The sequence below is a fragment of the Motacilla alba genome, chromosome 28, assembly GCF_015832195.1.
Source record: "Motacilla alba alba isolate MOTALB_02 chromosome 28, Motacilla_alba_V1.0_pri, whole genome shotgun sequence".
NCBI lineage: Eukaryota > Metazoa > Chordata > Aves > Passeriformes > Motacillidae > Motacilla > Motacilla alba.
The window spans coordinates 2700339-2711613 of NC_052043.1; the positions used below are offsets into that span (position 1 = coordinate 2700339).

General features: G+C 46.0%; 1 protein-coding gene across 5 annotated transcripts in view; it reads right to left on the bottom strand.

Moving 5' to 3' along the window:
* CPAMD8 (C3 and PZP like alpha-2-macroglobulin domain containing 8) overlaps nucleotides 1-10907 on the bottom strand; it is a 59073-nt gene extending 48166 nt beyond the window's left edge. For all 5 annotated transcript variants that reach the window (XM_038163972.1, XM_038163970.1, XM_038163971.1 and 2 more), the window contains exons 1-13: nucleotides 10698-10907; nucleotides 8246-8397; nucleotides 7026-7048; nucleotides 5954-6119; nucleotides 5782-5834; nucleotides 5294-5311; nucleotides 4263-4317; nucleotides 4009-4122; nucleotides 2795-2879; nucleotides 2424-2532; nucleotides 1562-1789; nucleotides 1245-1415; nucleotides 746-874 (exon numbers count right to left, since the gene is read on the bottom strand). In XM_038163972.1, coding sequence (XP_038019900.1) covers nucleotides 746-874; nucleotides 1245-1415; nucleotides 1562-1789; nucleotides 2424-2532; nucleotides 2795-2879; nucleotides 4009-4122; nucleotides 4263-4317; nucleotides 5294-5311; nucleotides 5782-5834; nucleotides 5954-6119; nucleotides 7026-7048; nucleotides 8246-8397; nucleotides 10698-10777 — 1383 coding nt within the window. In that variant the 5' untranslated portion in view covers nucleotides 10778-10907. The remainder of the gene's footprint in view (nucleotides 1-745; nucleotides 875-1244; nucleotides 1416-1561; nucleotides 1790-2423; nucleotides 2533-2794; nucleotides 2880-4008; nucleotides 4123-4262; nucleotides 4318-5293; nucleotides 5312-5781; nucleotides 5835-5953; nucleotides 6120-7025; nucleotides 7049-8245; nucleotides 8398-10697) is intronic.
* Nucleotides 10908-11275: the final 368 nt, after the last annotated feature.

The window sequence follows — 11275 nt, forward strand, 5'->3', positions numbered from 1 at the left end:
CCAACTTGACAGACCTGCTGATAACAAATCTCAGTGTGTTTATGGCCAAAACCCACTTTTTTTTCCCACTGAGCAATATGCAGACCTTCAGAACATTTTCTTGGGTAAGAAGAAGCCCTGAACACCTCTCAGAAAGCATTATGCAACAAGAATCATGGTTAAATCAGATCTTTTCTCTAGGAGAGGAATCACAACTACTTTTATAGAGCAGGACTATTTTTCAGAGAGGCTCCTAAAAAACCTACCAAAGAAGACAAGGCAATCATGTTCAGAGCTCAATAACTGGAAGATTGAACAGATCCAGCTGAGATTTAAACTGGAAGTTCCATTGAGACTACACAGCCTCAGTTTTGGTCTTTAGTAATTCAGCCACTCCCACTAACATCACTTCCAATCATTTTCAGCAAGCAATCCATGTCTGAGCATTACTGGAGGCACAGAACCCACATTCAAATGAGAAATACTGAAGTTTTCCAGGCCCACACCCACCCCTCTCTGAACAGGAAAGGTTGGATTTGAGGTGCTGCACAGAGCACCCAGGGAGTTGTGCTCAGCACCTTGTGTAGCCCACATTCAATAATTATTTGGTGGCTCCAGTGCAACTCCTTTATCCTTTGTGGTGGAAACAGTTCAAGATCCCAGAATCAGGAATGTCCAGACATATTTAATTAGAACAAAGTACTTTAAGCCAAGCAATGCAGTGGATTTCATTTCATTTCCATGATGGAAAGTGAAGCCAATGTACCTGGAAAGGTTTATCTGGTGCCTGGAGCTGGATGTGACACTTGCTGGGTGAGTACCAGCTGCTGATGGACAAGTAGTTGGGCAGATATTGATCCCCAGAGGGTTTCCCATCAATTGCTGTCACTTTGGTCTTAAAAAAAAAAAAACCAACAAAAAAAAGTTACATCAAAGTTATGCATAGAAAACTCATTTTGTTCTTTCTTAATCTCTACTCTCTTCTCCCATTTTATACCTTTCAACTTGCATCTCTTGACATCTTTACTCCCCAAATATTGGACTCCTACTACCACGTGCATTTGGAGGAGCATCTTTTCATGGTGGTTATCAACATCAGTTCTGTTTCTGGCAGCCAGAAACAAGCCAGGGTTTGCTGTGTTGAAATCCAGAAGCTGAAGCTAAAAGGCACTGATTTCCTGTTTGTAGCACTGATTTATAAAGTGCAGGTTTGACAAGATTAGTTACATTAAAGCCTGCTAATCCTATAAGGAGCTTTTACCCACCTCCAGCCAGACATATTGGGCAGCTGTGGGGATGGAGGGGATTTCAAACTCCACCAGGCCATTCCTTGAGACCAGTTCACTTGTATAAACATTGTCCTTTGGTGTGAGCTCAGCTTTAATTCGGATGGTGACTCTGTCAGCTGGACTCCCATCGGGGTAGGTGACCTCTACCTGCACAGTGGGGCATTTACAGAACAATTAGCTTTAAATTATCAGCAATTCCAGGTGGGGAAAACCCCTGGGGTCAAGTCAGTACAACTTAAATCAGCCATATTAGTACCCAACACTGTTAAAAATAGGACTATTCTTAATCTCACCTTGCCTTTGTAAGGCAGCCCAGGTTTGAACTGTTTCCTGGTGTCCTTGGAGTACTTGATATCAATCAGCTGCTTCTGGACAGGTGTGGAGTCATCAAAGGTCACCTGCTTGCTGCCATCAGAGCTGATCACCGTGGCCCAGATGTTGACTGTGCCTCGGAAGTGCTCGGGGACATCTGCTGGCATCATGTCCCTGACACACACCTCGAACACGGCAGAGCCATCGATCTGGGGGGGCACACAAAGGGAGGGGCTTTGCACACCCACACAGGGCACAGGAAACAAATCTAAAGCACAGGCACCTGATGGGGGTCCGCAGCAGCGCTTTGGAAGGGAATTAATTGGGAGGGGGGGAAAAAAAAGGGGGAAAAAGGAAAGGGAGTTTCATTTTCCTCCCTTAGCCATGGTCTGGACTAACTCTGTCACCTCAGGCTCCTGCTCTCCTCAGCCCCATATGATCTTAAACTAGATTAAATATATGCCAACAAATTCTCATCCCACCTAATCCCAAAATTTCCTGAGCTGGAAGGGAACCACAAGGATCATCAGTCCAGCCCCTGTCCCTGCACAGACACCCCAACAATCCCACCCTGAGCATCCCTGAGAGCTCCTGGAGCTCTGGCAGCCTTGGGGCCGGGACCATTCCCTGGGGAGCCTGGGCAGTGCCCAGCAGCCTCTGGGAAAAGAGCTTCCTCCTAATATCTAAAATCATGAACATACCATGTAAAAATAAGCACTGGCCCCAGTTATAATATTTATTCTTTCATTTTCTGATCTCCCATCAGCAACAAAACAGAGCTGTGGGATAAATGTTAAAGAAGATCAGGCAGTTTATCACAGGTGAGTCCATGGTCTCCCTCACCTGGGTGGTCTTGAGGACAGGGTGTCCCACTTCATGTCTGTAGTACCCAACACCATTTATAGTCATATTGACAATTAACTTCCCTGTCACTGGTTTGCCAAATGTGTATCTGAAATGCAAAGGAGATGATTGATAACTTCCAGCTGGTTTCTGTTCTTCTGGTTATTACAATTACCTGCACATCTAGAAAACCTTACCACAGGAAGTTTTCCAGGTTGTTATTTTTACCATGTTTTTGAATGGCTCTTACATCAAAAAACTTCTGGTGATGGTTAGAAATCATCTGAAAAGTCTGCAGCAGGTGGGATCCAAGCTCCAGTGACTGCACTACAACCCACAGCAGTGGAACTTGGTTTGGGAGCTGTTCCTACCTGGCATGGACAGTTCCTTTCTCACACAGTGAAAGGTCACGGATGTAGCGAGGGGGATCGATCAGCAGCTCAAACTTTGGTAACACTACAATAAAAAGAAATAAAACAGAATCTTTCCAAGCAGATCTCATTGCCCAGATTATAGCAAAAGTCCCCACAGCTCTGACAGGAGCTGGTTCTGATTTACCAGGGTAACACCCAGCAGAGGGTCAATCAATGCCTTGGGGGGGTGTATTCTATTGCCATCAGTCAGAGCTGGGGCAGTTCTCTCTGTCCATGGGGCAGTTTTCTTTATCTCTCCCACAGCCAACCCTCCCTCCAGGAGATCTCTGCTGTCCATGGCCACTGAGTGTCCCTGCATGGCTGATCAAATTCCATCATCCATGGGGAGATGCTCTGCCCAGGGCAGGAGCCAAGCATTCCCACCTGGATCCAATCTGAGCCTGGAACAGCACAGCAGCCTTTGCCCCTGCATTCCCAGAGGAGCAGCTTTCTCCTGCCCTGCATTCCCAGAGGAGCAGCTTTCTCCTGCCCTGCATTGCCAGAGGAATTCCAGGCCCATCTCCAGCAGCCCTGGAGCTCCAGAGGAAAACTCCCCCCTTGTGCAGGATCCCTGCTCCAGCAGAAGCACAGCTGGCCCTGCAGGAGGGCTGAGCCACCATGGAATGGCACTGCTGCCACCCCCCTGACACACAGGGGGTCAGGGCCTGTTCTGACTCTGGCAATGCTTTGTTTTCTTTTTTGTACTATTGCATTTGTATTTTTAGTTTTCCTAGTAAAGAACTGTTATTCCTATTCCCATATTTTTGCCTGAAAGCCTTTTAATTTTATAAATTATAAAATTATATAGAAATTATATATAAATATATTTATTTATATATTTAAATATATCTTACATATAAAATGAATACAATTATAATCATTTGGAGGGAGGGGGTTTACATTTTCCATTTCAGGGGAGGCTCCTGCTTTCCTTAACAGACACCTGTCTGTTCAAACCAGGACAATCAACAACAGCAACAAACCCAAACCATCTTGGCAAGGTGACCTCAGCAAAGCTCCCAGTTAGCAGTGGCTGCATCCCTGAAATACATGGCTCTAAGGAATTTTTCCTCATGGCTTTTTAAATGCACTGTTTCAGGTGTTTCATCTCACGTGAGGGCATTTCTCAGCGTTCTGTTCTTCCAAATGCACCTGGGTTAGGGTCAACTCACCATATTTCTGCACCTCAAAGGATTTGTTGTAAGTGTGCCCCTGCATCTCAGCAAAGATGAGCCATTCCCCAAACACTGGCTGATCAGACAGGGGAAAAGTCATATTGACAATGCCTGAAAAAGGAAACACAACATTCTCTGAACTCTGTCACTCTCCAGCCCGTGCCAAGCCTTACTGAACACCACGCAGTGGAAGCAGAAGCAAAGGCAAATCACAGTACCCAGAAGAAAAAAATAAATAACCTGGAACTTACCACAACAAAATGGCTTCAAGTTATTCCATTCTATCATCCGAGACCCCCGAGGATCCTGCAGGGAGGTTTAGGGGGTGAGAAAATGAGTGTCACTCATGCATTTAACTCAGTTTGCAACAAGGGACTTCCTTTTGTAATACACAAACCTCACTGACAACTCAAATGTAATTAATGCCTGTCAAAAATGTCCCCAAAAATACCTTACACCAGGGGTATTTGCTTTCTGGAGTTATTTAAGAGCTCTGCTCCTGTAAGCAATGCACACAAATAAATGCTGTCAAGCAGATCTTTCCCCTGCCTTAAGACACCTGGATGGGATGAACTGACCTCACTCCTAAAGGGAGCTGTACAAGCAGAAAGACAAGTTTTAGATGGCAAACTCATGAAATTAACCCTGCTGGTTTTGTCAGCATTAAATCTTCAAGAAGAGTGAATCCTTCTGCTTTATGACAGGTAAACATATTAAAAAGCAACAAAAACCACCAAAAAGCAAAAACAAACCAAACCAAACCAACAAAAACCATAAAACTACCACAAAAAAAGAACAAAAAACCCCCAAAAAACCAAAAAAACAAACCTTAAACACAGAGGGAACCTCTCATTCACCTCATAAGGAAGAAGACAGGAGAACCCTTTCCTCTCCATGAATTTCTACTCTCCACTATCTTTGTTTGGGTGCAGAAATGAGGGTGGCCCTGCTCTGCCAGCCCAGCACGTGAAGGATTGGAGTGAAAAGAAGGGAGAGGGAGTGGGGCTGTCACAGTTACAAATCCCAGTGAATGAAACCAGTTCTTCTCAGGCTGAAAAGTGGGAATGGATTTCTGAAATTGAAGTAGCAAACAAGGATATTTGCTGGTGATAGCAAAAAACGAGGCACAGAGATCAGATAGAGACACAGGGATAGATATTTGCATTGGTTACAGCTGGGAATGGCCATAATGGACAGGAAAAGCAGAAATTTGCTCCTTTAAATGCTACACAAACCTTGTACCTCTGCAGGACAGGTGCTAGGAGGGCACACAGATACTCACCACCACATACGCTTCAATCTGAAAGAAAAAAAGAAAAATAAAAGGCTTTATGAAGCAACTTTTCTGCTTTTTGTGATGATGTATTGAGTCAACAAAAGCAAAGTGTGAGACCCAAAGTGATACAGTTCGAACATCTTTGCTAAGAGTAGCCTGAGAAACACACATTTAATTCAAACATCTATCTGGAAAAGTGACAATTTACATATCTGTGCACTACCTAAATAAGGTGCAAATCTCTGAAAAATTCTTGTCTCTGCTCTGGCAGAGCTGCCTCCTATTTGCCAGCACTCACAAAGTTTGTATTCACCTCCAATAGGAACATGACCAAGTGAAAAAAGCTAAATTCCAAATGAAACAAGCTGTCCCAAGCTATGCCCAAAACAGCTTAAAAATCCAGTTGTTTCTGCAAAAGTGTGCATTTGAATAAAATGCAGGCTACCAGGTATTCCATCATATTGCACAGTGTGAAAGAAAACAGATTTCTTTACCCTGTCGTTGACTGGCCTCAGGTCAGAAGTCACCATGAAGAGATTTATCAGCACTGAAAAAGGAAGAGGGAATTTATCAGCCACCAGAGCTGAGACTGAACAGAAAAGCTCATCCTAAAACTCCCCTTGAAAGCAGCCCTAGCATCTGGCAAATGGTCCAAGATGACTTTACCTTTCTGCTTGGGTTTGTAGACAGGTTTGTCAGTCTGGATGAACACTGAGGAGCCCTTGCTGTCGATGGTGACTGTTGTGTAGTTGTGGAAAATGTACCCTTCCTCTGCCAGGTGCCTGTTGCCCCAAACCTTCAGGTGTGCTTGTCCACGAAGCCCTGAAGGCACCTAAAAAAAAACACCAGGAGGTGAGGAACACACAGAAAAGCCTCTGAGCTTTTGGGGAATATAACTGACACTGAAGAGAGCAAGAAAAGGCACCTGCTGGGGGTTTGGTGTAAATCTGGGTTAGTAGTGAAAGGAAAATTAAGGACATACTAGGTTTTCTACAACATATACACTTCAAAGGAGGTAAATCCATGCTGAAAACATGGCAGGGAATTATCTGCTGCCCTTTATCACTCAAGCAGTGTGATGGTCCATGCATGATCTACACATGCAGCTGCCAGTACAGAAAGTGTTCCGTGGGGAAACCAACCCACGGCTCTGCCAACAGAGGGAAAAACCCCAATGAGCAATAAAAAAGTCCCCAAAACAAAAAGTTCATGCATGTACATGTTCAACCAGCTGCTCAGAGAAATAAGTACTTTAAAATTACTCCAGATTAGAAGTCACAAGTAAAAAATCTGATACCATTCCAGATGCAGATCACAACCGAATATTTTGTTCCACCACCCCCCTTTAACATCCCAAAGATGACAAGCCCAAATTAAGTCCTAAGTCAAGAAACCAAACACTTTGAAGGGCTTGTTCTTCTAGTCCAGCTCCATTTTGCCAACATTTGAAGTCATCACCCCCACCCAGAATTCTGTACTGCCATTCTTATAAAATAACCCAAACACAGAAATGTATGTGGAGCCACGAACCACTGATCTTAATGGTGTAAAGGTGAGCTGTGATGGGTTGAGCTTTGTTGTTTTCAGTCTCCACTTTTCCTCTGGTAAAGGCTGTGTCCTCCTCAGTGTGTGCCCCAGCATGTGACATTTATTTGTGCCAGAGAGCAATGCTTGATGTGGCTGAGGGAAAGTCCCTGACATGTTCACCAAAAAACATCTTAAAATAATTGACACTCACCTTCAGCTTAATTGTTCCTTTATCTAAAATATGAGAGAGAGAGCAAGAGTTATTCTCAAGGTAAGCACTAAGATTTTAGATCTTTGCAGTTGAGTGAAGGAAGACCCTACACCACAGAGCTGCTCCCTTTGTTGTGATTTCACCTGAAGTCATTTTCCTGCACTGTGTAAAACAGTCTGCAGGCTAAGTCAGACCCAGTAGAGCTCTCCAAAATAAACCTGGTCCACTTTTATTGACAACTTTTGCCCAACTTAAATTGCAAAGTGCTCCGTGATTGGAGAGCACCCCCAAGGCTGAGGCTCCAGCACAGGGCAGCCTGTGCCTGCTGAATTGTTTTGCTCTAAAAAGGACCTGGCCTCTTTTGGGACTTAAACAATTCTCAAAACAAACACTCACGGGATCTGTTTGGATTGCTGGATACAGCCATACCTAAGAGTTCTCTGGAGCTTTTGCTGTCCACATGTGTCAGCATCACTCCCTTTGAAGTGCTTTGCAATTGTCAGCCACTTTCAAAGACATCAAGGGGAGGACACAACCAGAGACAATCTGCTCCAAGAAATGGAATGGCTTTCATAAAACCCCCAGTTTTAACATACAGAAGGGTTAAAACATGAGGGTTAAAGAGCCTGATTGCCTTGACTACACTACAGCTTCCACCACTACTGACAGTGGTACCACAGGGCTACTGGACTTAACACTGAGTGGATTTACACTGGTGAAAGTGAAGTTGAACATTATCAGATCACATTGCTTTTACTCACAGGACAGAGGAATCTGGCTTGGATTTTAAAGACTTATCCAATTAGACAAACATTACCACCTCTCTCAGCAACACCCAGTCCTGAAGATGGTGATTGTGTTCCCAGAACCCATTTTGGAAAGAAGAAATTGATTATGATGTAGATTTTTAAATTTTCTTTAAAATGAATGTATCTTTTTTCTTATATAGTCCCCCACTGATAAATATTCAGGCATCAAAAGAAAGTATAATCACTATAAAATCTAGAATATCAGTTATATTGGGTCTCTGGATGTCTTGGTGTTCCGAAGTTATCAAAACGTTTGAGATCAAAACCACATTAACACAATCAACTGAGAAGGTGCAGCAGCAGTAATCAATTTGTTTGATGCCATTATCACCTAAAACAATTCTTCAGGAGATACCAAGGTGCTCCCACAGCCCCTCAGCTCAGAAATCAGTCGTCAAGCTCAGAGCTCACCCAGGACCGTTCCGTGGCTCCGTGACACCGTCTCTCCTTTGACCACCAGCTGGATCTGCACCGTGGTCTCCTTGGCAGAGTTGAAGATGGTCACACTTATGGCTTCCTCCACCCCAGGGCGGAAAACAGAAGGTGCTGCAATCAAATAACCCCTGAGGAGCACAATTGGAAGCAGTCAGACAAGACACAGCCACAAGAGTGTTACCTTCACTTGTGAGACACTTCTTGCGCAGCAAAAGGAAAAGAGCAAATACTCTGTGATGTATTTGCCCCTGTAGGGTCACATTTGTTGCCACCAGCAGTCTAAGCCTGTATCTAATGTATAAATATAATATAATGTGTAATTATCTAAGCCTGTATCTAATGTATCTAATTGTATAAATGAACAAAAAGAGCCTAAGTGGCTACAAATGGCTTGCAAATCCTTAGGATTTTAATAAAACCAGTAAGATGTCAATGTTTATTGCATCTATAATTATAAATTCATATTCAAGTGAATAAATGAATAAAAAATCATTAATTTATCTACTATATGTAACAAACTAAATGTCCAACCAGCTAATCATAAAAGAGTTAAAGGTCATGAAGGAGTAAGGAGGTACCTGAACCTCTCATAGAGCTTTGTAGCCAATGCTTTCTTTGAAACAATTTAGATATTTTTGACTCAATTATATGGCTCCATTTTCATAGTTCAGCTTCATATAGGAGAAGTGAAGGGACTCAGAGCTGATTTTTGGAGCTTTCTAAATGTCAGGCTCAAGGCATGTAACACACCTGACCTTGCAGTTTCTACAGAAGCAGCCCAGAAACTGCAGCTACAAAACTGAGCTCGAATTCCCAGCTCGACTACCACATTCTTGTTCAAACAATTAGATCCTGCAAGTTTACCAAAGGCATTATTTTAGCAGGCACACAGAGAGCTTTAAAGCCACCCAAAACGACCTCCCATAGATGCTGCAATGTGAGAGTTTCTGAATGGAATCTGCACCACTCCTCTCTGAATGGCACCGTGCCATGAACTTGTCAGCTAAAGGCATTGCAGGCTCTGAGCTCTTTGATGCACTGGGCTGGAAGCAACACATTTATAGTCTCTTCATGACACACCTTTCTGGGGTTTTTTCCCTACCCAAAAGGATTTTTTTTAAACACGAGGCAATTCCTCAGATGCCTTTTCAAGCCAAATTTCTCAGCCCGTGCCTTTCTGCAGTCCCATGAGTCAGGTTGCTTTAGCTCATGATTAATTATCACTTTGGGATGAGGATGATGGTGTTTTACAGCCCCCAAGTAATCTTTTATCAAATTCCAAGCCCATGTTCCTCTCTCAGCAGGCCTCATTGCCATGGAGATCCCATTACCCCCAAAGGAAGTTCAGAACTCTGTGGCATTTGATTTAAATTGCATGGGGTACTTGCAGATTCAAAACCTTCTGGCTGCCAGGTTTGAAAATTCATCAGAATGGCAATAAATAACAATAAAAAGTTACTACTGAGCCTGAAATCCTTGGTAAGAGAGATGGCTGATGTAGCTGCAGAGGGGGAAAGAGTACCAGCTGCATTCAGGATGAAATGATCAGATTTAAACTGTCATGAGCCCAGCACTGCAGTGCCATATGTGAAGCACATGTACTCACATTGTTCCGAATTGCTGAAACTCTTTCTGAAGTATCAGTCCCTTGATACAACTATTTAAATCACTTGATAAGTGGCATTTGAAAATTAAATATTGAATTTGGCAATCAAAGAGTTAACTTGACAGGGACTGGACAGATCCTTTAAGCACTTTTAGCTAATAGCTCTGTCAGGTTACACCAAAACTTGGCAGGACATGAAATAATTTCTAGTAAGCAAGTGAGAATGAGCTCTCCATGGCACTCAGTTAATGCAGCTATTCACGATGCTGTCGGGCTATAATAAGCCAGGGATAAAGAATAAAGCAAACCTTAATCAAAATTAACCTAAACATGCTGGAAAAGAGCTACGGATTCAGTTTCTAATAGTCAGAGAACTTTCCCCACACTTTCTCCCCGGCTGATCTTTCCCACAAAAAAAAAAAAAAAAAAAAAAAAAAAATTAAAAAAAAAAATCTTCACACGCTTCTCAGGAGCTCCCAGCGCTACCTTCAACCACCCCCAGCACCGCAGCAGGCGGATTCCTTAAATAACTGCTGGCAGATAAAAGCTCCGCTCCCCGGAGCAGCTGCCGGCAGGTATGGCACGGGAGCTCCCTGCTCCCGTCCCCTCTCCCCGCGCTCCGGCACCGCCGGGCACCGCCGGGGACAGCCGGGGACAGCCGGGGACAGCCGGGCAGCGCCGCGCTCCATCCGCGACCCCTCCGGCCGCTCCGCGGGCTTTGTTCCGCGGCCGCCGAAGCCGCCCCGGAGCCGTGGCCGGGCAGAGCCGCTTCTCCCCCCGCGCCCTGCCCGGGGATGCTGCCGCGGGCTCCCCGGTACTTACTGGCGCTGGCGGGGCTGGGCAGCGCTCAGGCTGCAGAGGGCGAGCAGCAGCAGCAGCAGCCGGGGCTCGCAGCCGGACATGGTGCCGGGGAGCCCGGGCCACGGCGCCGTGCGCGGGCAGCAGGAGCCTTTTGTTCCCGGCGAGCGCAGCCCGAGGCTCCGCCGCCCCGCGCCCGGGCTCGGCTCCCCGGTGCCTCTGGCCGCCGCCCCCGCCGCGTCCCCGCCCCCGGGCCGCCCCCTCCCGGCCCCGGTGCCCGCTCGGCTCCGGCCCCGGCTCTTTGTCTGCGGCTCCCCGCCCGCTCCTGACAGCGCCACCGGGGAGGGGACGAGGGGAAGGGGCCGCGCCCCGCCCGCCGCCCCGCCCGGCCCCAGGTGCGCTGAGCCCGGCCCCGGCCGCTCCGCACCTCCGCCCGCCCGGCTCTGCCGAGCCCCGGCGGCCCCGGGAGCGCTGCTCGAGCTCCTCGCCTTCCTCCTGAGCCCCACAGATGGGAGAGCTGCGAAAGCCGAGGTCCCGTGGAGCAGAACCGGGGCACGGCAGCCCCGGCTCGGTCCGGTCGCGCTGACTGAGCTCCGTGCGCT